This window comes from Cololabis saira, chromosome 15, assembly GCF_033807715.1.
Source record: "Cololabis saira isolate AMF1-May2022 chromosome 15, fColSai1.1, whole genome shotgun sequence".
Classification (NCBI taxonomy): Eukaryota; Metazoa; Chordata; class Actinopteri; order Beloniformes; family Belonidae; genus Cololabis; species Cololabis saira.
Window position 1 is genome coordinate 17,753,584 of NC_084601.1, and position 27,664 is coordinate 17,781,247.

Consider the following 27,664-nt stretch of genomic DNA (forward strand, 5'->3'; position numbering starts at 1 on the left):
TTTTACCTCTGGCCAGGCTCAGTCTAAAGGAGCCCTAAAGTGAGCTGACCACCTGCAGGAGCAGCCATATGGGTTGGGTACACTGCATTGTGGGTAGCAACCACAAGCATGGGCCTTGGCATGATGTCCTTTTGGAACCAGGGTCTAAAAAAAAAAAAAACACACTTGCAGGTGGTAAGGAGATATATACTAGATTATAGAATCATGGTGATTATAGAACCACTTCCCCTGCTTAATTTCCTATTCTGTTTTCCAAAAGTATCCAGTTCCACAACAAAGGGGAGACAAGACAGCGGTGGGATTGATTTGTACATCTCATACACAGCTTCCTCTCAACCCATCAATATTTCAGGCATGACTGACATGTTTCCGACTTGAATAATTAAATTTCTGCAGAGGACAGGCAGGTTGGAGGCTGCATCTGAACATTAATATTCACGGGTGTGACATCACAAGGAATTTGCGCATCCCAGTTAAACTGCTAGGGCGGGAGAATCTCTCAGATATCTGTGACGCTAAACGCTGATAGCGAGGAATATCAACCACAGTCGGTTCCAAGTGAGAGATGAACCGCAGTGAAGTCATTAACAAACCAGCGCCTCTTGAGAAAGAGGGGGGAGAGGGTGACAGCGCAGGAGAGGGGCTGGTGCGTCAGGCGAGGCGGAGTGAAAGGTGAGAGGTGGAATTGAGAGAAGAAAATATCAGCAGAGACTTAAGGAGATTTAAAACGGATGAAGTTCTCCAAATTAATATGCGCAACTAAATAAAAGTCTGTTGGATATGTGGGTGTGAAAACAAAACAAAATGTGAAAAAAGCGCAGTAATGAAAAGTAAGTGCGAGAAAAGTAAGTGTGAAAAAATAATTGCAACAGTAAAAAACTAAAAAAAAGTAATCCCCACTGTCTGAACAGTCAAAATGCCTAAGTTCTTAGACTTTAAAAAGAAGCAGCAGTGCAGGACTAATTAGAATCACTTGTCATGTTTTATGCAGGATGGCAAAAGTAATCACTATACACATTAAAAGATGAGTGAGTGTAAATGAATGGAGAGGTGATGGGACATTGTGCTAATGCTTCACCAGAGATAAGTGCTCCATCATCTTAAATAAGATCTATTTCTTAAATCTAAATCCACCAAGGTTTTGGAGTAAGTGTAGGGTAATGGCTTTCAGACATATACACACACACACACACACATACACAGCAGATTCACATCTCCTGGAGTGTCCCCTAGTCAGCAAGTTACTGTGACTGCTTTATCTCGAGGCTATCTGCACTCCATTAACAGCATATTAGATTGCCCTGATGTTATCCTCATTGTTCAACCACCATAGACACCTACGACGCTACATGGTAAGTTGACCATCCTGCAGAACGTTACTCCAAATTTCTATAAGTCGTGCTTAAACGTCTGTTTATCTATATGACAGCATAGGTAGTTTTCAATCTCCTGGATACGACTCCTGATGTGCAGTAAATCAGACAGGAAATGATCTGATAGTAGTGAGAGGATAAAAGTGACAGTGCATTAGTGTGCAAATATAATTTAAATCATCGGTGTCGAATAGGGGTGTAACGGTATTTGTATTCGTCCCGTACCGTCACGGTACGGGGGTCACGGTTCGGTTCACGCAGTCATACGGCGAATACGTCTGACTGAGTTAAAAAAAAAAAAAAAAAAAAAAAAAAAATCAATCGTTTTTTTTTCCCTTATAAATATCAACAGTCACGTTCCATTACAGACCTAAATGTGTGCTAGTCTGTGCATATCAATAAATATATGTGCAATCCATATATCATCATAAATTGTAGGCTATAATAACGACAGAATGTTCTAATTCTTAATTTACAACTGTCCTGAACACATCGGCGCCGTGAGCCAAAGCGGGTTGGCTGTAAAGCCTGATTTATGGTTCTGCGTTAAATCGACGCAGAGCATACGCCGTAGGGTACGGCGCAGTCTACGGCGAGGTTATGCGGCGACGCGCACCTTCGCCGTAGGCTCTGCGTTGGTGTAACGCGGTACCATAAATCAGCCTTAACAGTCACAGTGAAGGAGATTAGCGCTAAAGTTTAAAACCTACAAAGTTTTGAATGTTACCCCGTTTTCCACGTTACCTGGATTATTTTGGGTTATGGAAGAGCCAACTGTCATTGGTGAGTCAGTGTAACCTTCTTAAATAATTTATTTATCAGAATGTTGTGGTATTCTTGACCACCTGCTTATTTGAATGTGCTTGTGTTGTTTTCAACTAGACCGCCGAGTCTATTCTCTGTTATAGAGCTCAGAAATGATGTTATAGACCGCTGTGTCTATCTATCTAAATAGATGTGTAATTTAGACCAGTTATGTTTTTTTTTTTGTGTTTAAGCTGTATCAAAGATGGAACTGAGTCTGTGTGTGTGTGTGTGTGTGTGTGTGTGTGTGTGTGTGTGTGTGTGTGTGTGTGTGTTCTTCTGAACAAGTTTGTGACTTTCCTCTGCTTTCTGCAGCATAGGCCTATAGGCTTAGCTCAATAAAAGTGAGAATAAATGTAGTTTGATGGGTAGGATGATGTTGTTGAACGTTAAAATGACTATCATAAGGGCCCATGGAGAATGATCCGCCCCCAGACGGCTCTGCCCATTATTCTATTTATTTTACACTTTAATAAGAGATGCTTTTTAGTTTTGTAGCCAATTGAACAAACTTTAACTTTCAAATGCTATGATCAAAATAAAGGAAGAAAAAACTCGTCTTATACATTTGGGACTTTTTGTATTTTTTTTCCGTTGTACCGAACCCGTACCGAACCCGTACCGAACCGTGACCCCTGTACCGAGGTACGTACCGAACCGTGACTTGTGTGTACCGTGACACCCCTAGTGTCGAATCTTTCAATGTTTAGCATCAGAGATTTGACAGGAGAGAAGTGGGGGGGGAAAAAATCTGAAATTGATTCTTTGGCCCTTCCTTTATAGATATGGAAGTCAATTATCCATGCATCAAACAAATCAAGGCTAACAAATGGAACAAAGTAACGTTTGCACGTCCCCTGTGTTTTCCACTGCTCAGCACAAATCGCTTTGCAATAATCCGCGGGCAGAAAATAATTAGGGATAAAATAAAACTAATTCAATGAAGTGCCATTCTCGTCCTGAGCGAAATGACAAAAGCTAAGTGGTAGCCATGAGATATGCCGCAGTTTATGCTGCTGTGAAAATGTGTGTGCGTGTGTGTGTAAGTGGATAGAGCAATTATGATACACAAGGTTGTAGAATGTGATCAAGGAGATGCAAGGGACGGACGTGAGAGATTGCACTGAAAACAAACAGGAAACAAGGTGAAAGGAGTCCTCCAAGAACAATACAAACACACCAAAGATACGCCAGAATTTAGCTAAACTCATTCACAGTTGATTTCATGTCATCTTTACTCATGTTTATGACCTATACGTTGTATAGATTTGTTTGAATTTATTATCTATAGTCATGCATCGTGAGCAGGGAGGGAGCAGCATGGACAGAGCCAGCAAGATGAAAGTGTTTGAACAGTTTCAGTACTTTACCCCCTGCTGGGCCAATCCTTACTGCACAGGCCTTTCAGCAACACCTCCTCACTCATCATATTTACTCCCTGTCAACACTTTGCTTCCACCCTTTTCTGGGCCCGCATGATAACACCCCCCAAGACCACAGATCCTTGATCTGTCTGTTGCAGACAGATCCTTGATGTGTCTGCAACAGATCAAGAGCACCGTCGTCATTGAAGTAACCTGTTTACTTTCAGGAGCTAAGATAACCAACCTATCTGTCTTCAATGACTTCAAACTAATGGCTCTACTTTCATAAAGCCACTTGACGGGTTTTTGTCAACCTTGGAATACAGGCTTAACCCGCCCCCCCCCCCAATAGAGCCGGTACCGGGTCCTGCAGCTGTATCAGGGTTTTTCCTGCATACAAAATTAGGAGGCGGCCGCCTCCGCCTAATTTCGTGCCGCCCCCAGCTCTCAAAACTCGGACGTCATGAAAAATGTTATTTTCCGGCAGGCGTTGGACTGGATGGATGTTATTTTAACTGCAGTTGCAGCATTGCGCCGTTGTGGAGGCGCTGTATCAACAGCGTTTTTCCGCTATGTGTTGTATTAAAAATCAGTGTCCTGGTTTTCCCTGGCTGTTCAAACATGTAAATATTGTTTCTTTTGCATCCGAGAATGTCTTGTTTATTCGTCTTATATTCGGGCCAATACGATACTTTAAAGGTATTGTGACATCATTTTTAACATGCTTTTAACACTATTAAAAGTCTTGGCCAACATCCCTCAAATGTGTCTAAAAGAGTGTAACAAGAAAAACTTCACTCTAGTACTCTTTTCCTGGCTTTTTATTACAGTGTTTTTTTGCGCCGTGAAAAATGCTTCCTTTCCCCCCTTTCCTGTCAATCATTGCTCCGCTCCTCCTCCAAACCTCCTCCTCCTCCAGCCATACGCTCACAGCGGCGTCGAGAAAGCCGAGAGCGACAGGCTAAACATGCACGGAAAAGCAGGAGGGCGAACCACAGCAAACAATCATAAAAATAAAGGCATGTAAATAAAGTGTCCCCTTATCTTAAGTCCAGTCAGTGGCCGCGGGTCTTCTTAGCAGTTTTCCTCCGCTGATGAGAACAGAAGAGGCTCTAAACAGCTCCGTGTTAAGCCTGATTTATGGTTCCGCGTTAAATCGACGCAGAGCATACGCCGTAGGGTTCAGCGTATGGTGCGCGTCGCCGCGTAACACTACGCCGTAGGCTCTGCGTCGGTGTAACGCGGAACCATAAATCAGCCTTTATGGTGCACTGGAGAGGAGAGGAGGCAGGGAGCTGGGTGGAGGGGGCGGTGATTTAGCGGGCCGTTACGTAACGGCCCGCCAGCAAACCAGGTGCGCCGTTTTTGCACAGTTATGCGGAAAATCCCAGAAAGCACACAATACACTGAATGTTAAAAGTTCGTTGTTTTTTGGGTGTAATTGATGTCAAGACACCCAACAAAACACAAAAAATCAAGAAAAATTTGTTTTTCATGTCACAATCCCTTTAAAAAGCGACCAGGAGAAGCAAGAGTTCAGGTGAAAGTGCCGACAATTAATGTTACAGGCAGTTAAAAAGTAATAAATCATGTTACTGACGAGATGCGGCAATTTTGTCAGGGCTTAAAGTAGTGCACAAATATGCATGAAAGGTGATAGCGAGAGTCAGAGTGCAGGACAGGACGAGTTGGCAAGGCGTGAGGAACTTTAAGTCAGTTTCCAAGTCATTAGGAGCATATCAACGCAAAGCCAACGTGTACGTGATTTAAACATGACTTTTTATTCATCTTTACAGATCTTCTCAAAAACACAGAGCCAGTGGTTTTGACAAACAGTGGCTGAACCAATTTACCTGCTCAGGCAAACTGAGGAAGGTTTGGTCTGTTATTTATACCAAAAAGCACTGTGTCCCCATGCAGCAGGCACTATCAGTATTTATGTCTGTATCAAAATAAATACAAATATACTTAGTGCATGAATTGTTTTGTTTAAGGTGAAAACACATCTGCACAACAGACTGAAGAGGAGGCACTTGGATGTCTGTTGTAAGGAGGCCATCGATGGACCAGACCAGGAGGTCTTTGACTACAAGGAGCATGAGATGGAAAAATAGGAGGCTGAAATGTTCTCTGTCTGGTTGCAAGATTTGTCAGTAAATGTCTGAAACCCTACAAAAACTCAAAATCTTACCAAGCCTACTTGTCTTATATCCAGTCGAAATGTTTTATTTATAGTCCAAAAAAAATCAACATTTAAAATAAGACATTCACCTAAAAAGTAACTCGTTCTAGAAAACCATTTTCACTCATTTCAGTGAAAATGTTCTCTTGTTCCATTGGCAGATTTTTTTTATTACTTCTTATTTTTGGTAAGATTGAGTTCTTATATTTGCATTTATATTTTTTATGATAATAGAATAATGCTTTAACATGATAATGTTCATTTTTTACATATAATTTTCATATAATTTGAATTCTTTGTAAATTGATTTCTTGGGAAAAAGGGGCAGATTAAATAAGATTCTTCTTCTTTCTGCTCCCTTTCATTCAGAATTTAGGAACGTTTGTGTTTATATTAAATTGTTTGTTTTATTTTATCAATGAATGAAATAAAGAATAAATAAATACATGTTTAATCATATTAGAACTCCCAAAATATCTTGTAAAAAGTGTTTTCTTGAGCCAGTTGAAGGCCCGGTTTACCCGCACGCGTGTGCGCATGCTCAGGATGGTGCCACCTCTGCCTCAATTAGAGCCATGAAAAACCCTGTGGATGCACCAGTTCATGTATGGAAAAGGTTACTCAAGAGCTGTCAGAGTATTTTTCTTTCAACTGTTTCTCAAACAAGAAGCCCTTAAGCTGATATGTCAAAACTCCAAGTACGTTTTGTCAACAAAGTATTTGATTTATAACAACTTAAAAATGCATCAATGATGGCGGCCCCAACACGAGCGACACCCGCCACAAAACGCAACAGAACGCAAGATCAATTTTCTCCACCCCAACGTAGTGGCTATCATATGAAACTAGAAAAGCTGCACTTGATACCAAACAGAAACTTTTCTGGGCCGAACACTTCATGCCAATCTCAAAACAAACCGAAAGTCAAAATTCTCATTTCACAGCCAGCTCAGCAGATTGCGTGTTCGTCACAAATCCCGTCAGCAAATCCCAAAGCTATTCCGACCAAAAGCAGTGTATTTTATTTCCTTACCGTTTCGTTGTCATTTTCAGTCTATCCACACCATTCTTGAACCGTAATTCACGATTTAATCCTTCACAGTAGTGAAACTGCTTCACCCACCGTCATCTCTCCTGCCAGTGTTCTGCCAATCCTTGCTACCCGCCGAGAAATGCTACTTTGTGGTTCTGCGCATGCGCAGTCGATTTTCAAAGTTTGATTGCCACGCCAATCAATTCTTGCACGATGTAAAATGGATAATATGGGATGTTGAGTATTTGATCCTTCAAAATACACGACCCATGACATGAATTGTTTTACACTTTGTGAACATTATACAATAAAGAGGAAAAAAAATTATATCGCTTTATTTGATATTCTTTCAGTCATTTGCCTTTATTTAGCCAGGCAGGTCATTAATGCTGCGTTCCATTTACCTCAGAAGTCGGAACTCGGAACTAGGAATTACGTCACAGCCGAGTTATCAGCGTTCCAGTTACAAAGTAGGTAAACAAGTTTGTAGTTCGCATATACCACATGAAAAATGTAAATTACACTATAGCAGCATATATATGCCGAACAATACTTGTATACGACTGATTTAGTGTGACCAAAACTAGAATGAAGTGCTACGAATTTTACAGAGCTCTCTTCTACTGTTTACAACCGGGGCAGCCATCTTGGAATGGTAACTCGGGGGTGGTGAAGATTCTCCCACTTTCCCAGTGGGAAATCCCACTTCGAGGGGCGTTCCAGTTGAAAATTCCGACTGGGAACTGGGAAATCCCCACTTCCGAGGACAAATGGAACGCGGCATAAGAACACATTCTTATTTACAATGACGGCCTGGCAAGAGACAAGGACCACTTGGGAGGGAAAGGAAGTGGTATAGGGAGTGAAACACAGTAAAAATGTAGCTCTACAAAAGGTAGAAAACCATTAGCATTTTTTGGCAAAGCAGCACAAATTGGCAGAACACCGGTCGCGGCCATTTTTTTGACTTCTCGTGGCTTTTGGGAATTTCATTGTTTCAAACAATGTATTACACTTGATCACTTGAGACTTCATCCATCAGGCCGTTGAGCGCAGAGCAGTGGATAAGCAGTGTTTTATCCACTGCTCTGGTTGAGCGTAAACGCGGCAGCCATCTTGGATCAGTGATGCACAGTTGCACAGCGCAGAGCGCGACACCCACCGACAGACTCGCACAGAGCGCAGGGATGTTTGGATTGAGATTTTACATTTAAGAAATCCTGTATCATCAAATCATCAAAGTATTTTATAGCAATATTCACCTCAAAAAGGGTAAAAAAATAAATAAATAAAGCACATTTTGGCACAGTATAGGTATCCAAGTGCCCAAATAGACAGTCTGTCTGGTACTATTCACACTAAAACCTTTATAAAAATCTATGTGCTTTAAGCTATTCTCATGTAACTTGGTACAGTTGTACTCAAGGAGTTGCTGAATCCAGGCAGCGGTGTCTTTATAATTATATGCATTGCTATCACGGTGTTTTTCACTGTGCAAACTTGAAAAAAATTAGACGAGAATAAAAATGTAATTTTTTTTCTTTGGTTTATCGCAATTTGCTCAGGCGTGAACATTCACCATTTTTCTGACACTGGAAATAAATGCTGTGAGGGCTTAGCTATCCATTGAGACCAAGGTTATGCATATTGTCCTTATAATTTTGGAGATATTGTTGATTTAATTCGGATAGGTTCAGGCGAAATTCACCTCCAAAATCCCTAGGGGTGAATAGGTTAAGCCTCTTCAACCTAATGTCTCTGCTGGTGCTGCCATGGCACTCATACTTCAACCTCTCTTCACTCTCACCAGGCTGTTGGTGTTGAGTGTTTTTTTTAAATACCAATCAATCTCTACTTCCGAGAGAGAAGTAATGACTAATATGAAACTTTGTTGAGTAATCTATTAATCTCCCTATCTGGCATTTTTTTGTGTCCTACAAAGAAAGAGATTATTGCTTTTTAGTGATCATAGTTTTTATGCAAATACACATCTAAACACATCAGCTGTGTGAGGGTCTAAATAAACTAGTTACATAAGGGACAGTGCAGAAGAGATGAACAGATTTGTTTGAAGCATCACCCCGACAAATGCCAAGGTCTTGGTGTACAACTTACAAAGTTTTCGCCTATTTAGGAAATGATGGTTATATACACGCACTGAGACTGGGAGAAGGTAGAAATATTTCATAAATAAAAGCCAGTATGTAAGAGGCTTATGATTTCCACACATGATAGGCTTCTGAGTGAAACAAACACCATTAATCAATGTAACATATATGGAAACCCTCATTGACTAATCTGCATTCATTTTCCATGTGTATATTTCTCTATCCTTTTTCTCTTCTTCCTTCTCATTCTTTATGCAAGGGCTATTGGAAAAGAGCGACTTCTGATACCATAAAAAGTACAAGAGGTTGACCTTGAAGCAACAGCAGCATTTGCTGGGATATGGCGGACAATTGCTTTTTTATTTCTATAACAAGTTTCGCAGAAAGTGTTTTACAAAAAACCTTTACAATTGTAGCATTCATGGTGCAAATTTTCCAGAAACAAGATAAGAACACAGATTTTACTGCATACATTTGCGTACCACCTTGATGTCTGTGAATTCATGACACAACTCCAAATGGAAAAGAATCAGTGAGCAGGCTTAATAGAATCACAGAATAAATCTTAAGTGTTGTTAATGTCCAAAGTTTGATGTGAATACTTCAGTACAGTTCTGGGCTTTTATTATGTGCAGTTTTGTTTGCAAACGCCGCGATGAACAAAGCTCTGGAGTGAACAACTTGATCACATATTGTTATTGTTTAATCTCCATGCCAGTCCATCGTTATTGAAATCAACCTGAATATCTGGTCCAAGGGCTACCAATAGGTACTAAACAGCATTATTTCTCCCTGCTAATGCTCATGTAGTAGCATGTTTTTAAATATGTCCTGCGTATTTTAGCAGCATATTAAAAGTTACTTTTAAAAATAATTGTTTATTTTCATGTATCTTCAAATACTTTCTGATGATGTAGCAACCAAGGAATCTTTAATCAGTCAATGATCAGTGTGTTTTTGTGCATGTGTGTAAGCGCGTTGCTACAGTGCAAAGACACGGTGACTTCCTCGGTAGTCCCACGTGAAGCTCTGAATCGATATTCAAAACCTCATGATCTGCACTATTTTCTCTATTGTGGTTTTCAGCTTCTCCCCTGTTCTGCAGTGGGAGAATCAGGTTGGCAGAAGATCTGATAAAGCCAGCAGTGCTAACAGGGACACAGTGACCGATGAAGCGCCCAACTAATTCTATTGACTTACTATGCATCGCTCCTCTCAAGCTCCTTTTGAAAGGGTGATCAAAGAGCAACACAGTAAAAGAGACACAGGAGGAAAAGAGAGGACAAAGGAGAGGAATGATGAGAAGATATATATATATATATATATATATATAGACAAACATGTATGCATTAATCTTGCGTTAAAAAAATACACACGCACGTGCGTGCGTGTGTGTGTGTGTATTTTTTTTTAACGAAGTTTCAGGAAATATGACGCTTGGGCAAATCTGCAGTTTGGAGAAACAGGAAGGGGTGCAGCTGTAATAGACTGTTATGGCGTTTTTGCACTAGTCTCACTTCTCCTCGGTTCTACCCGCCACGGCCCCATTTTGCGCTTTCGCACTAGGGCTGAGACGGGTAGAGCCGCTCCAAGCCGATACTCTTTCTGTAACCATTCTGGTGAGGTTCTATTGCGGGCTGAGCCGGGACTATTTCTGACGTCACCACCCTCCGCGCCACTGATTGGTCGGGGGGCGGGGCCGTCATCACCCTCCATGCCTCTGATTGGTCGGGGGGCGGGGCCGGCAGACGTTTGAATCAGGAAGCGGGAGTCAGCGCGAGAGCGACCCGCGGCTCGCAGCGATTTTATTATAAAACGCAAAACGTCTGTTTGGTGATCCAACTCTGAGGTGCAGATGTTCATAAACCTGGTGACTGACGAGAGAATTAAAAAAGGGATGTAGACGGGCTGTTTTACTCTCAGCCGCTCGCGGCTCCAGCTGATTTCTGATCAGCATGAACAAAGCGGTTGCGCAATCGAGTATGTCACAGCAGCTTCACCCCAACCTGCCCACTTCTCCCCTGGCTGTGGAAAAACAAACGGGTAGAGGCGGGTAAAGGCGTGACGAGCCGAGTCGGGCCGAGTAAGTCCTAGTGCAAAAGTGCCAACGTTAGACCCCTAGAGGGAAAGCACCAAACCGGGTGAAGTCGAGCCGAGCTGGGCTGAGTAGGTACTAGTGGAAAAGTGCCATAAGTCAATCAAAGTTAACTGAGGCTAAAGCTCCTTCTGCGGACTCACATCAGAGGGGTTGCAGAGCTGCACAGCTGCTGGCGGAAAACAGAATATCCCACCTTACATGTTGTTTTGGTAAAATTACCGCTACATTTAGTTGACGCTAGGTTAGCACAAACTGCTGATTGCTTTGCTAGCGGTGGTAGCATCACATCCACAGATGAGTAAGAAATAACGGCTACCGATTGGCTGAGCCGACTGTCAATCCAAAAGCTATGCCTCATAAATACACGTATTTGTGAATATAAATTTGAAATTCAGCTGCAAGCTCAAAGAGATACTCATGTTGTTTTTGTACACCATGGGCAACGCCTATTTGGTTGCTCTACTGATGTTTACCTTGTAATGACGTGTCTTTCGGGTCTGAGCACAAATAATATGCTCGAATTCAGTTGCCCTTTCTGCACCATTCCTTACGTAAATGCGACTGATTTATTCCCATCATTAATGACAAAATCAACAACAGTATTTTTAGAGCAGGAAATGCAGAATTAACCTTTGACTATTCAACAACTAAATAAACACAAGTGCAACCGGTTATATGCAACAAGCATCTAATTGCATGCCAAGAGAATCCTCTTGACAGTGTGGCTATTGTGCACATATGCTTGTGTGCACAATAAGTTGGTTGGTTGGTCGGGTGGCTTTTCTTTTTATATATACATATATATATATATATATATATATATATATATATATATATATATATATATATATATATATATATATATATATATATATATATATAAATTTGAAATTCAGCTGCAAGCTCAAAGAGATACTCATGTTGTTTTTGTACACCATGTTACTTGTAACCATCACCCAGGGATATACAAGTAAAAGAAGAAAAAGTGTCTATTTATTAAGAAATGTCTGACTACAATATTGATGGATTAACATAGTGTGAAAAAATATCTGTGCTTCACAGTCCTTAATAATACAGGTAAAATAACTCTATATCACACATGATGTTAGAGATACAAATATTACAATCCCCACGCTTTTAGGTTATAGTTATTCTAAGGTCATCTTTAAAACCGCTAATGCTGAATTTGGTGGGGAAGATAAAGAAGATATTTTTGCACGGTTGAATGGTGCACCAACACACCCGAATCTTAATCTTCATGTGAAAGCACAGATAAACATGTTTTTGATTTTTCATGTTCCCTCAGACCTCAACCTGACCTTCGCCGCTCCTGTTAAATCCCATTCCATAGTTGCATTTTGAAAAGAAGAAGTTGGTATTTAAATATGCCTTGCTTTTTTCTTGCAACCTTTTCCTGCTGAGAGGTTAACTCGGTCATTTCCTTGAAACAGTTTGGGAGCCGCTGAGATGAGCCGACGGCTATTTGTTAGGACAAGGTTTGAGATAGCAGTGTTTTCAAAAGCTTTGAAATTTAAAGTATTTTCCCTCTGCTCAAGATGAATAAATCACAAAGATTTCAGTTATGATCCATTCTTAATTGCATTCTAAAACTGTATGAAGCCAACAAAAAAACATAAATATAAACAGGTAATTAAAAATATGGAAAAGGTGTACATCCATCCGCATACCGTAAATTTACAATAATATAAAAATACTTTATTAATGCCATAGGTAAACTACTCAACATCCTTCTGGGAATTAACAATTAATCCATTTAGTATTATTGGATTCAGTTCAATATTGGTAAACGTTTTTGGCATTGTGATTTAGGGTTCATAAGCATAATGTTAAAGTAGTTGACGGTACTCTGGATAATTGATGAAACAACAGCACAATAAAGACTGACAATGATTATTGGCACAAAAATAGGAGCAAATATTTAAGATAAATCACTTTTGCTGGTTTAATTAGGCAAAATGTGCATGTGGTGTTCTATTCATACTGGGATTATGTCCAGCAGCACAATAGACACATCTTTTAGAAAGGAGATTAAAAGTCAAAAGACAGGCATTATAGTAATCTTGACATCCAAACTGCCATTGTGAGTCAGCAATGAAACAAACTATGAAAGCTCAGCATCCCAGTGCTCTTCCCCTTGCACAAAGTTACATCTAGACATGTTGCACGTGTTCAGCCTGCTTTGTGCTCCTGTGTTGCACTGCGCCGTAGGTATCATAATTGGACATGAGTTGTGACATGATTTGCATAAGCTGTCACACAAATAAACTAAATGAATTCTTTGCAACAGGGAAAAGCATAACATTCACATCCCACCATCCCTGTGTCAAGGCGATGTTTATCGGTTTCTATCATAAAATCATTGGCTTTGTCTCAGTTCCTCCATATTATGCACAGTTTCTCCAGGCTTTACATTCGCCATAAACCTGCCAACAATCATAGCCCACCATTTAAATGGAAACAGCTCATCGACCTTTGCTCATTAGATCTTCTTACACACAACTGTTGATATTGGTGCAATCATTGTGTCATCATAAAATGATTGGATAAAAAAGAAAAGCCCTGTATTGCAAAAGCCAAGTCTCACTACATGTCTAAATGACATGTTTGCACAGATGTGTAAGGTCCAAGCATCTCATTTTCACACCTAAACGTAACCATCTATCTGTGACAGCAAAGTATAATAATCAAAACAGTGGATGACATAGTACAGAATCAAAATGACTGTAAACCCAAGCAGAAAAATGCTGAAAATGAGACAGCTTTTTAAGGGGTGTACTGCTTATTTGATCTTAAATCTGAAAAGGAAAACCTTTCGTTTCATGTAGCTGCTGAAGTGTTTCCTGGCAAGAACATTGATAGCCCTTGGGATGGGAGAACGTCAATAGCAATACACGGGATATGGGACATAAATTCACAGGCTTCTAGTTGATTATTTCTCTAATCTGGGGTTACTGGCCCTAATAATTCTGCCTCACAGGTGAGCAGATGCCATAAATCTCAACATCGTTTCACTTTTTTCCAGCAAGTGATGATGAAAAACAAACTATCACTCTTCGTCCTGTTTTTAGCAGTCTGTCGTTAAAGCTGGCGTTGATAAGTGGCAGTCTTCCCATTAACAGCCGAGACTCAAGGGAGCCATAAATCCAAAAGTGTGTGTGTGTGTGTGTGTGTGTGTGTGTGTGTGTGTGTGTGTGTGTGTGTGTGTGTGTGTGTGTGTGTGTCTGCTTCTTCATGCCTGGTGGTGAGGAAAAGACATCTATCCACATATCTACATGGAGTGCTTGTATGTTGAATGAGCTGTTTAATCATGAGCGCCACAAACTAATGCAATCGTGCAGCCTTGTAACCATATTTCTCTGATACACACCATCAAATGCTCCACCTCCTCATTTAGATATGTACTCCCTCTGCATATGTCACACCATGTGTTCACACGTACAGTAGGCCTATATGCCTATTGGAGGAAACAGACAAAGCAGGAGGGTGTGCACATGCAGACTCATGTATGTCATCAGTGTTTTCATGCGCAGGAGTCATTTTCCAAAGTATGTGTCGTGGGAGATTGATGCCCACGGCCTTCGCTGGGGAAGAGTTATTGCGCCGGCAAATGTTCAGGCGGGAGGTGTCACTGTACGTCACCTGCTCTGAGTCTGACCCGCACATGATAGCTCCGCGCAGGCATGACTCACTCGCTAACTCGGTCACAGATGCAGCATGAGACATGGTTGAAGTCTTACCACACCAAGTCCTGGGAGAGACTGAATTAACACAAGCTGCACTGCGGCTAAACCTCTACAAGATGAGTCACGTTAACTCAAAAGTGAAAAAAAAACAAAAAACCCAATATATAGCAGTTCTGGAGCCAAAGTGCTATAAGATCTTAAATACATGTATACATTTTTTGTGAGCAGCTGGCTAAATGTAAGAAGTAGATGAAAAGATCTTCCCAAAAAACCAGAAATCTGTGTGGCTGAAAAACTACTCCACTAACAGTTTTCTGGTCCAGAGCCATCTCATCAGTGTTTAAGTGTGCGTGTGTACACACACACACACACACACACACACACACACACACACACACACACACACACACACACACACACACACACACACACACACACACACACACACACACATAAATATACATATACACACATACATATATACTGTATATATATATATATATATATATATATATATATATATATATATATATATATATATATATATATATATATATACACACACTGTACTTCAAGAAACCCTGGTTTTGTTGAGACTGAAACAGGTTGCTGGAATGGGTTGTACAGTAAACGTGAAGACACACACAAGCTTGACAGCACAGCAGTGCGGGGAGTGCCACCCCCCCCCCCACTATGCACTAGTGCTCCTTATTTAGGTCCAATCTAACCCGTAGGCTGAAAATCTGTTGCTTCTACACCTCCTCTCTCTCTGACTCTCCAGCCCTTCTCAAACTCCCGGGCCTTAAGCCTCTCCATTCCATATCAGTGGGTGGAAGGCATGTGGATAGAGAGAGGGACAGAGAGAGATACACAAACAGAGAGAGAGAAGCCTTTCCACTCCCCAGCAGATTTTCACTTGCTGAGATGTACTCAGTGTTCCCTGACTGGCAGTTACAAGGTGAAATGTGACACTAAGGTGCGAGATTTTTTTTTCAGAGTGGGGAAATGTGCACCCTTGTACGCAGTGACAGACAGTGAGTGGATGCAGGCCTGGTGTTTTGCGCGCGGTCGAGTTCCTTGTTGTTTTCGTCACCGGATGCCTTCACTGACAACTGAGCAGCGATACCATGGGCGCGGGTATATCTGGGACACTGGAGGAGCCGGTGTACGAGGAGAAATTTTGCATGCCGGTGAAATGTAAAAACATGCAATTATTTATGTATTTTCTATCTTCTAGGGGGTTGCTTATTTCAATCAGTGTTAAACTTTCAGACTAGTGCTGGGCGATATACCGGTTCCTACTGAATACCGGTGTTTATTTTTCTCATGATATGAATTTTTCATATACCGTAATACCGGTGAGTATGTACAGTAGCGTACACAACGTTGGGAACGTAGCGCCGTTGGACACTGTTTGCGAGGGGGGCTGTTTAGCAGTAGTGATGCACCGATTGTTCGGTAACCGAAATTGTTCGGCCGAAAATGGCAAAAAAAACACTTTCGATGTTCGGTGGAATAAGTGGGAAAAAAACAAAACAATTAATAACGGCGTTGTAATATAAGGAAATAGACTGGCCGCTCCCGTAACTGTTGCACCACAAACATAAATCGTTGGCCAACCACAAAGTAACCACATAAGAATTTTACCTAACATTCACCAGGAGGTGGAACCAAAACAACATAATGCTGGGAAATTAAAACATTTTCAGTTTTTTTATGTTCAATAAATATTTTCTACTTTGTAATTTTGTAAAATATTTTTTTCTTTGAAAAGCATGCCTAAATCAAATGTATTTGATTTATGCATCCTCCTCATGACAGTAAAATAGGCCATTCTAAGCCAATTTACTGCAGCAATTCCTTTCCAAATCATTAGAAAATGTGGTTAACACCCAGTTGTGCATGAAAAAAAAAATACCATGATATACCATGAAACCAATATCATTTTGAAAAATACCGTGATATAAATATTTGGTCATACCGCCCAGCACTATTTCAGACACAGTTTCACTGTTTCATGATTACGCCACTGTCATTTAAATATCTTTGCTGAATTTCAGAGCCGATGGCTGAGCTGGAAAGTTTTTGTTTGCTGTCAAATAATTTATAATGGATCAAAAGATCAACTCTGATATCAGGGCTGTGGTTTAGCAGCTGGTGCTCAAGCGAGACCATAAAATATCAAGCTATTGCACAAATACATTTTTTTGATTGATTTTAAACCAAATCAAAATGAGAGAGGACCTGACTTCTTGCCATCCTTTCATGGTAACGCAATTGTTTTTTTGTTTTCTTTCTTGTAGGCTACAAAAATATAAGCGTGACTGTGGTTGGTAAACGCATCTGCTGGAGTGCAGTACCATGTAAATTGTGATGACATTCACGTTCAGGATCTTGCTACATCCGTCAGTGTCAGATGTCTTGCAACATGTTGATGGACAAATTCGACACGGCTGATTTGGCCACAAGGATTTATAAAAGGGAGGAAACCCTGCCAACTGCTGACTTCAATGCTGAAGAGGCAAGTAAGGAATTATCCCACGCCGTTTTTTTTATTTCACTTGTGTATACAATTAAGAGTTAAATATATACATTAAAAAAATGCTCTTATTTAAAAACAGTGGTTCAAAATTAGTGTTCTTCTATCTCAGTTTCTACTGTTTAATTTAAGTACTGCTCCAGACAAAACAACAGCCTATCGGGAACGTGACCATTTTACCAATTTGTCCATGAATTGTGTCACTGTTATGTTTTGCAGATGTGGAAAAAAGAAAAACATTGATTACAGTGAGACAACACTTATTTTTTGACAAAATAAAAGCTGCCGGTAGCATTTAGCTTCGAAGAGTGCCGTCGATGCAATGACGAGACCCAGACATAGTTGACGGACGGTCATTGGCTAGACCTGGAAGCCCGTATTGCAAATGTATTACAAAGTTTGGGACATCAGATCCAACTGGATGAAGCTGCTATTTCACATGAGCAAGACAGAGAATGTATCTACTATGGAAATATAAATGTATTTTGAACAGGGGTGGGATTAAATAAGTTTTCTTCTTCCCACTCCCTTTCGAGTGTTGACGAATTAATTTGTATTTTGAACCTGCACCTGATAAACCTGATAAAAGGTATTTGTTTAATTTTATGTTGCACACAGGTCATTTATGTTATGTTCATTGCTCGAAATAAAATATGAATTGAATTGAATTGAATTTTTTTAAGATATTGCATAAGCACGCCAAGTATAGGAGGCAGGTATAGATGATGGATGACTGAATTGTACAGCCAAATGACCTGACTGCAGCAGAAGTAATGCCATTGACGTTACAATTGCACTAAAAAAAAAACTCTGTGAGAGAAGCATACACTCGAAGACTGGAGTCCTTTCAAGGAGTGCATTCAGAAAATGTTTTCCATTTGTCTGTTAAGTAAAGAAAAAGCATGTCACTGGTGTGAAAACAATAAAATGCAAAACCTCATTTCCAAGTATCCAAGAATCTGAAATCTGGCAACAAAAGTTAACTACATGCTTTTGTACATGATTATGAATCAGAGAAAACCTTCCTCTGACAGAATGGATGATCAAAGCAGTAAACTGTGCATCTGATCTAAATCAGTTGTCTGATGTGTGACCTTTTGACAATTTTAACAGCATGAACATTGGCCTGTAGAAAAGGAAAATGTTTTCCATCTCAACTACTGATATTTCATTAAAAGAGTCATGCACGCCTGAGATTGACAATCCTCTCAACTCACAGAACAAAACAGTTCAAAAATAGATGAATTAATAAACAAACAATGATATTAAGTTGCCTTTGATGTCTTGACTTGCGTACATCTTTTTATTATCAAAGGCCTTTTATCATTTTATTAAATTGATCAAATTCTTCTTAGTTTGCTCATGTCACCACTCTCTGTGTGATGCAACAGAGAGATACCGCGACGCATACTTGTTGAATCTGAAGATAATTGCTTTGAGAAAATATCAGCCCTGGAACAGGCTCAGTTGCTTGTGCTTGCAGTCCAGGACTTCCAACGACGGGTGTTTTGTTTCTTCTTTTTCGCTTCAAAGAGTTTATCCAGCGAACTGCTGACTTCCCAGGTAGAAGTTGCGATCAGCAGTTCAGTAAAGTGCTGCAGCCACAGGCTGACGCACATACGATTCTTTAAAGGAGCCGCTGTGACTAGTAAAGCAGATTCCCTCACGGACGCACCCTGGGCCATATACACATGTTCAAACGCACTTGCGTGGCTGATTTTTTTAATAACATTTTGAGAATAACGTCTATTTTATTTCATTTCTTTTTTGCCTTTGCTGTGGCAATAATAAATGACAAACTGGATCAATAAACAAATTAAGAAAAATGTGACAACTTTGAAAAATGATGCAATTTAAAGTGAGACAGCTCATTCATATTTGATGACTACTGGAGATTAGAGCAAATATTGCAAACCCTGAAATCCAAAGGGTAGTAGGCATGAGGAAAAAAATAAGGGGCAACAGGAAGAAATTGGAGGAAGAAGCCCAAGAAAGATGGAGGGAAAATTACTTCTGACACACGAGGGAGATGAGAGCAAAAAGAGGGATGAATCATCAGTTGTGCATCTTTGTGCGCGTATGAAAATGTCTGGGTGTGTGAGAGAGAGAGAGGTGTCAGCTGGGGTGTTTAAGTTTAAAGGCTTCTGATTCCATACAGCCTCTTTTAAGTGAGAAATTAGTCAACGACAACCCAGAATCTAAAAAGGATCTGTGTAGGCTTTGCTCAGTATTTCCAGCCTCTTTGCTATTTTCTTCATTTCTTCCACATTCTTTTCCTTCTTCTGTAAAGTTCATCACCACTCTTTTCTCCTCACATTTACGTGTCTAAAGCATGCACATGTGGAGAAGAGAACTCTTTTTGTTCCCCGGTGGACCATGCAACCGGGCCCAGAGATCCAAACAGGAGAGAGGCTGAAGAGAACAGCAATCCATTATGGATCTTCTTCTCTCTTTGATTTGATTTCTGCAGGGAGATGCAGGGAGGGCACCGTTGGCACAAAATGAGAGGAGCAGCAAGGGGATGGAGCAGAGAAGAGATGACAGGGATATGAAAAGGGAAAAGCGAAAACGCTGACAGTGACTGCGAACAGTGTCAAAGGCAAAGTGCAACTGAATATTTTTCTCATTTATTGCTAACTTTTACCAGATATGCCTTCATGCCAAGTTCTATGCAGAACTAGACAGCAATGAAACGCACTTTTGATGGACAACTGATAAGTTAGAACAATTGTAACCAATCATTTGAGTTTGGAAGAAAGAGGTCTTCTAATTAATAGACAGAAAACTGTTATATTATAATCCATAGCAGCTGTTTGGTTGTATTTTAGAGCATCACCAACATAACTGATAGTCAGGGTAAAATTAGGGCCACCAGTGATTGCATTCATAATAAAATGAGTTAAAAGTATTGGTTGAAGAAATTCAGTTGTGACAGCAAGACTGAAACACAATAACCAAAAAAATAATTTGTTTCCACGTGTGTAGTTAACTTTATCGGTTAAAAGCCCCAGGAATAATGTTACGCAGTGGTTTTCTACCCAAACAAAGCACTTTTGTAAATAAGACATTTTTAGAATTATTCTTGGTATCATTCAAAACCATTTGATTTTTATTTTTTTTGTTCAGAAAAGCAGTTAAAAATCTAATTCTCAGATTTTTATTGTTTTTTCCTCTTTTAACAAAAATAAAATGTAACCATTTTGTCAAGTCAATTTTTTGGGCATATTTATGCAATTGTTTTTAATAAGCTTAAACCAAGCTTTAATCGATTTAGATCTCCATTTCAGTAGCTTACAAGATTCATGACTAAATGTCCCTGAGCAAAGAAAAAAATCATAAAATATGAAAATATGACTCATCACTCATTATTGAACAAAGATGTTTTATGCATCCTTCACATACTGCACAAGTGACCTCCCTTCATTGTTCCCATGATTTTATAAACCTGTCTTTTTCTTTCAAGGATAAGGAATCCTGCTTTTTCAATTATTGTCCACTTTTTTAAAGCAGATAGTCAGACAAAAGTTGTAAATTGACATCCAATAACTCCTTGTTTCTACCTTAGCACAATGAAGCTACATTTGGGGTGTTTATTTCCTGCTGAGGAAGAGAACATTGAATCATAAATTGTTTATTGAGTGTTCACACCCAAGTCAGCTTTATTTTACTTTGCTGGAACTTCTGATGCAGAATCCCAGTGAATCACTTTGTCACAGAGTCAGTCCTGCACCGGTCACCAAAAAATCTACTCCAGCTGCTTCAGGCAGCACAACTGATGTGTCTTTAGTTTTGGCTCTCTGTCGTCCCCTGACTGTCATCATTATCTTTATCTCCTAGTGACTCTGTAAAGGACAGTGGCGAGTCGATGCAGCACACTGCGTCAACTGTCAGACTCCAGCAAACTCTTGAAGCTGTGATGAAACCAGAAAACAAAAAAACGACTTTATAAAGTAGAGTCTACCTTGTCCGCAGGTTTCCAGGGCTGGGCGGTCCGTCATATACAGACAAGATGTCAAAATCCTCCTCCAGGGCGAAGCCTTGAAACACCAGCTGAATCCGGTTGTGCTCCGCCGCCACAATGACCCAAGTGCAGTTGGCATAGTTGGGATAACCGTAAGGGTACCCGGGGCTCTCTATCGTCCCATTGGGGGTGTGAAGTGTGTAACTGCAATTCTGAGCTGTGAAGACATAAAAAGAAAAACAGTAGTTATTAAAAGGCTGAAGGGCATGTCAGAGCCCCTAGTGGAGACTTCACCTTTTATTTTCTCTCTATTTTACACAATATAACTCCCTAACTTCTGAGAAGGAAATTAGACAACCTAGTTAAACAGTTTGCACCAATTGCTTAAACATCCATTATCACCTGCAGTCGAAGTCATTATTGTTGTAGTGCTAAATGGCAATGGTTCTCAACCTTTAGTGCCTTCATCATCACACTCATGTTCCCTCACTGGCCTGACAGCATTAGTAATAGGTTCCCATGTCATGGTAATAGCATGGCGTAGCCGGAGAGGAAAAGTACGAGGGGACTGCAGAGGGGTGAAATGACTTGACTACTTCATTAATTGGACTTGTCTTGCATTTATTTTTCTTTTTTTCCTGCAGCCGCTTCACCAGACTTCAATTTGAGATTATAATTGTGCGTGCTGCCAACCATCAGCATTGAGGAGGGGTGGACTTACTGCATGCAAAGACTGATCTCTGTATCTGTTTGCTGTCAGTCGCAAAGCTAAATGTGTCAGCTTTCAGCTGATCCAGGCAGAATGAACTTTTAGTTAGTGCCGGACTTTACCTGTACTAGAAGCCAGGACTGATGTACAATGAACTGTACTCTGTGCACTTCTCTATTACTTCTGCTTACAGTGTTAGCACATGAAATGAACTAGCACTACCACTTCGTAATAGATGGCACACTGATCTGATCTCCCATTTCATGGCTGCTCTTATCTTGTCCAAGCACAACAGACCAAAGGAAAATTTAGTCTCAATCACCCACATCGCAAAATGTGAGAAGTCAGCTGTCAGTCTGAAACTGATGGGTGCCAAGGGAATCCAATCTAACTACACCAGACTGACAATGTGAGTGCAGCATGGTCATACAAGCAACAGAAAAGGAGCTGTACATTCAAATACCTTCTTGCATGCTATTTGTAAAAATAATCTCTGTTTTTGCTTTTATTTTCTTCGGCAAAATAATGACTGAAAGCAACATGCTTAAAATGCAATTAAAAAGTATAACTGGAGGACGTGTGCTACCTTCATTCAAGAACACTAAAGCTGCTAGAGACGATTTTTTGCATATATATATATAAACAAACACATTTGCAAAAATATTTGTAATACAGCTACTGCCGATGGGCCTTATAATACAGAGAAAATTCATAATCTGGAGTGAACAAACCACTGCTTTCAAAACTAATAAGAAAATGGTACGTTGTTAAATGAGGGATTTCTTATTCAGTGTCTGTGAAAGAAATATTCTGCCTCCTGTGTGTATTAACAATCTCAAAGTTAAAAATCCATCCAAACATTCATTCTTAAATGAGCGTCATGACTGACAAACCTGCATGGATTTATGGGTAAAAACGCACCAAGCATGAAGAGAAGATAATAGAAAATAAGAAAATAAATCTTCTTAGTCTTACTCATGACTGAAACAAATAGGAGAATTTCATTTTAAATGAGAATGCACAAAGAAAATAAGAAAAGGGACAAAAAACAAAGCGTGGATATCTTTGATTAGGCAGACAAGTAAACACTGCATTTGTTTTCACAGTTTTAATCAAAGTTTTTATGATTTCAGGGACACACGAAAGCACACACCAACTGACATTACCAATATTAGATAACAGCGGGGTCCAGGTAGACCAGCAAAATGACAATCATACATTTCTGGCTGGAGGGAGGGTGAAAGTAGAAATAGTTTCAGGAGGTCTAGATTGTCTGGGTGGCATCAACAGCGGCAGTAGCAGAAGGATAATAGCATCTCCAGTCAAAGTATATCCATCATCTGCCTATTGACTCCCCCGGGCCTGTGTCAGCAAAATGCAGCCAGGATCTTCTCAGCCGTCAGTTTCCAGCACTTCAAATGCGCTTGACCTCGTCCAAAAGATGTTAATACGGGAGCACTCAAATGCTGACAAGTTGCATTTAAGCTCAGGGTGGAATGCTGCACTGCTGGAAATCTGAAAGTGTTACGATGAAATCCTGGGGACATTAAAGCAAGAGGAGTGAGAGCGCAAGTAAACGTAGTCTCTAAAGGACTGAAAATAACTGAAGATTGAATTGTGTATTCATATTTCTCCTCTGTGACTGTATTCTCGGCCCTTGTCTTTAACCCGGTACAAAAAGAAAAGAACAAAAAGAGATCAAAGACGGCGCTATCTGATCTGATAGTGAGACCCATCTGATTTTTCATTAAAGACTTTGAATAAGCTCAGCAAGTAAGCCCCCACCTTCTCAGTTACCATCAGGTCAATACTAATATCCAGGTAAAGCCCCACATCCAGCTGATTTTCATATACGCTGCCTGGTCAATAATCCCCTCATCATTTCCTTCATTACGAAGCCTCTATGAGACAAACGCCAATCAATGGTTTATACAGCAGCCTGAAGGCAGAAACGGATGGGGTCAAGGTGAACTGTAAAGCTCTTGTACACGGGCAATGAGTCGGGATTAGCGTATAGTGTAATGCTGCAAAACAATACCCGTGAGGTCAAAGCAATTGAGTAGTTATGAATCGTTTTCAGGATGCAACTGAAATACTCGTAAAAAGAAATGGCCCTCTGTTGGCTCAAGGAGTGCAGTTTAAGTAAAAACACAAAGCAAAATTGAAAAAGGAAGCAAAGGAGATGGGATATATTAGGACTGAATGAAAGCTTTTCCTGCGCTGTGGTGTTACGGGATGGAACATGCTGCACACGCTGATAGATGACAGGTGATCAACCATCAGGCAGGAAGTGCAGCTCTGTGTTTTATGGGTATGATTATGAAAAAAACATAAGCCTATTAAGCGTGCCAGAGCTCGGCTGAATGCTATTCTAAAGTGTGGGCACCTGCGCCAGCTCTCACAATGATAATGATGCTCATAATCTGGAATAAGAGAATAGACTAGAGCAATTAGACAGTTTTATTTTTTTCCTTTTTGGCTACAGCCAAAATAAGTTTTACCCTTCCTTGAAAATAAGCAACCAGGATTGAGTTACTACAAAAAAAAGGAAGGCAGGAATTTCAAAGTTGACTTGAAACCCATTTTAGTGTGCATTAAGGACCTATTTACAGCATCAATGAGCTTGTATCTTATATTACACACAACAGCCAAGCAGGCCTTGTGTTTTTGTAGGGTGACTTTAATCTACTGTTTAAAAGATAGCTCACCAGCATATGATAAAAGTGAGGTTGATCAAGGAAGCGTAACGCTGTCTGTTCTTTGAAAGCCCTTTGATTCAGTAGATCTTTCACTGGCAACTTGGTTGAATTATTTAAGTCTCACTCAGGGTACATTATGAAATTAGCTGCAGAGAGATGGTGACCTAGTCTGGAGCTCCTCAGTGTAAATCTGCAGGGAAGAGCCCATCCAGCAGTTGACCCCTCTGACAAACCATAAAGCCCCTATAAAGTGACTGCTGGGCATGCTGTTTTATCCCACTGACGAAGCAGAAGGTCATGTTTTCTCAGTTAGTGCAGGTTCAGGTGGGAGATCAGGAATATGGAATAGTGACATAAATGCTGGTTGGGCAATTTAAAAAATTGCCGTCTTGTTTGAGCAGTTATGGTATTTTAGCCCCCGACACAGTGCTAACTGTGCATGTGATGGCTGTGTATGTTCAACAGATATGTTGTCCAGTGCTCATCCCCGTGTGCAACTGGCAGCATCTGCTTGGCACTAGCCTTATCTAGTGTGCATGCTCAGCTAAATGAGCGCACAGGGAGGAGTGTGACCCAGATAGGGCAGCTTGCCAGATTTTTACCTGCGTGTGTGTTTGCGTGTGCACAGAAATTTGTGTTGTTTAGCAGCGGGCACGCCGAACGGCGGAGGTACACTTTGACAGCTTGATAAATCAATGGTCGCTGCGCTGCACTCAGGCAGGACAGCGACCCCTAAGAGTCGAAGAAAAAGAGAAGAGTGGCCAAAGAGGCAGACAGCTGAAACTGGGAGTGAAAGGGTTACACAGACACTGAGCAGGCCCAGTTCACGTATGATCATGTGAGAGTAATAAATTTGGAACACGTGATGTGTTTAATTATAGAACAAAAAACTGTGATGAGGTACAAGATGGGGACAAAGGCATGACATAATGTGAGAAAGAACATGTCAGGTCAACAAGAGACATAGCAACACCCTGTGAGAGAGTTGGCATACAAGATGGAACACTATGTATGAAAGAGATTTTTTTTTTCTATTTTCACCTGTTATACTGAAGTGAAAAGCGTGGTATTCACACCATGATACATTTAATCTGCACTGTTCGCATTGAGACCTGTTTAGCAAAAGACTCCAGGAATGTGTTTTAATTATTTTGTTTTTAAAACAGCACAGGTGTGCATATATGTAGATATATTTGTTGGTCACCTATATAACCTGAAACTGGCAAAGGTATGAACACTGAAACCAAAAAGCCCAGAACGACTTCCAATGAGATTCAAGGTGAACTTTTAGGTACATGAGTGTTATATCACACCGTCCACCACAAATCGTCTGGGATAAAAAAACTGAACGTTTTTTTGGCAAGTCATATCAGCTCTATGTTCATAAAAGCAAATGGAAGTATTCAAAATTAAAAAAGAAGACTAGCAAATGTGAAACACAGATGATGCTTGGTCATGTTTTGGGGCAGTTTTACTCCATCTGGTGCTAGGTGTCCTGAATCTGTGCAGGGTGCAATGAAATTCAAGACTATCAAGGTATTCTGCAGCCAAAAGAGCTTCCCAGTGTCAGAAAGTGGCAGCTTGGTGTCAATTTTAGGTCAAGGGTCCTCCAACAGGATATTGACCTTAAAAAAGAAAAAAAAACACACACACACACACAGCTGAAAAGCTCTACGTTGGTTTAAATCATATCTATCTGACAGGTTCCAGTTTGTTCATGTACATGAGGTTTCTTCAGAACAGTCAAGGGTCTGTTATGGTGTTCCGCAGGGTTCAGTGCTAGGGCCAATCTTGTTCAGTCTATACATGCAGCCGTTGGGAAGTATAATCCAGAATCACGGCATACACTTTCATTGCTATGCTGATGATACGCAGCTCTATTTGTTTATGAAGCCGGATGAGATAGAACCGTTGGTTAAACTTCAGGCATGTCTTAGGGACATCAAGGACTGGATGTCCAGAAATGTCTTGCTTCTAAATTCAGATTAAACAGAGGTTATCATTCTTGGTCCAGAGCATCTTAGGAAGGGACTAGATGGTGTTGCGATGGCTTCCAGTGCAACTGTGAGAAACCTTGGTGTTGTTTTCGATCAGGATTTGTCGTTTAAACCATATGTTAATCAGGTTTGTAAAATAGCGTTTTTCCATCTCCGTAATATTGCAAAAATTTGGAAAATCCTCTCGCAGAGTGATGCAGAAAAACTAGTTCATGCGTTTGTATCTTCTAGACTGGATTACTGTAATGTGTTGTAGCAGGATGTCCAAGTAATTTGCTGAATAGGCTCCAGCTGATCCAGAACGCAGCAGCACGAGTGCTGACAGAAATCAGCAGGAGAGACCACGTCTCTCCAGTGTTAGCGTCGCTCCATTGGCTACCTGTAAAATTCAGAATTCAATTTGAAATTTTATTACTTGCATATAAAGCCCAAAACGGCTTAGCTCCGCAGTATTAACAAGATTTGATAGTGCCTTATGTTCCTGGCAGAGCTCTCCGCTCCCAGGGTGCAGGTTTACTCGTAGTTCCTAGAGTATCTAAATGTAGATTTGGAGGGCGGGCGTTCTGCTATCAGGCATCATTACTTTGGAAGCAACTTCCAATCTGGGTTAAGGAGGCTGACACCACCTCCACCTTTAAAACTAAACTTAAAACCTTTCTGTTTAGTAAAGCCTATAGTTAGTGCTTAGTAAACCTCCAGCTGGTGTTGGTAATTCTCTAGGTAGTGTAAACTCTAGTGTGTTAGAGTCAGTAGTCATAGTTGCAGCTATAGAACAAAACTATAATAGTTAGTCTCAAATATAGCTTCGCGGTAGATATGCTGCTATAGGCTTATGCTGCAGGGGGGCACCGACATGATCCGCTGGGCGGTGCCTCTCACCCTTCTTCTCCTCTCCTTTTCCCTACCATTTTTATTTATTATAAATATCTCATAGCTATCATTTTTGTCCATCGTTCCTGTAGTTTCCCCCCTTTTTTCTCTTTTGTGCATGTTTGCAGGCTGGAGCCTCGGGAGCTGCGTTCTGGCCTGTGTGTGATTGAATTGAATTGAATTGAAAACACCCAGGAATGGCTACGAGCAAAACATTGGACTA

The 27,664-nt window shown here is 40.5% G+C and overlaps 1 protein-coding gene across 1 annotated transcript in view; it reads right to left on the reverse strand.

The window, feature by feature from the left end:
• The window catches only part of csmd2 (CUB and Sushi multiple domains 2), a 310,777-nt gene that overhangs the window by 270,125 nt on the left and 12,988 nt on the right, over positions 1-27,664 (reverse strand). Inside the window, exon 2 of the mRNA XM_061740995.1 lies at positions 21,167-21,383. Within this exon, the coding sequence (XP_061596979.1) occupies positions 21,167-21,383 (217 nt within the window). The remainder of the gene's footprint in view (positions 1-21,166; positions 21,384-27,664) is intronic.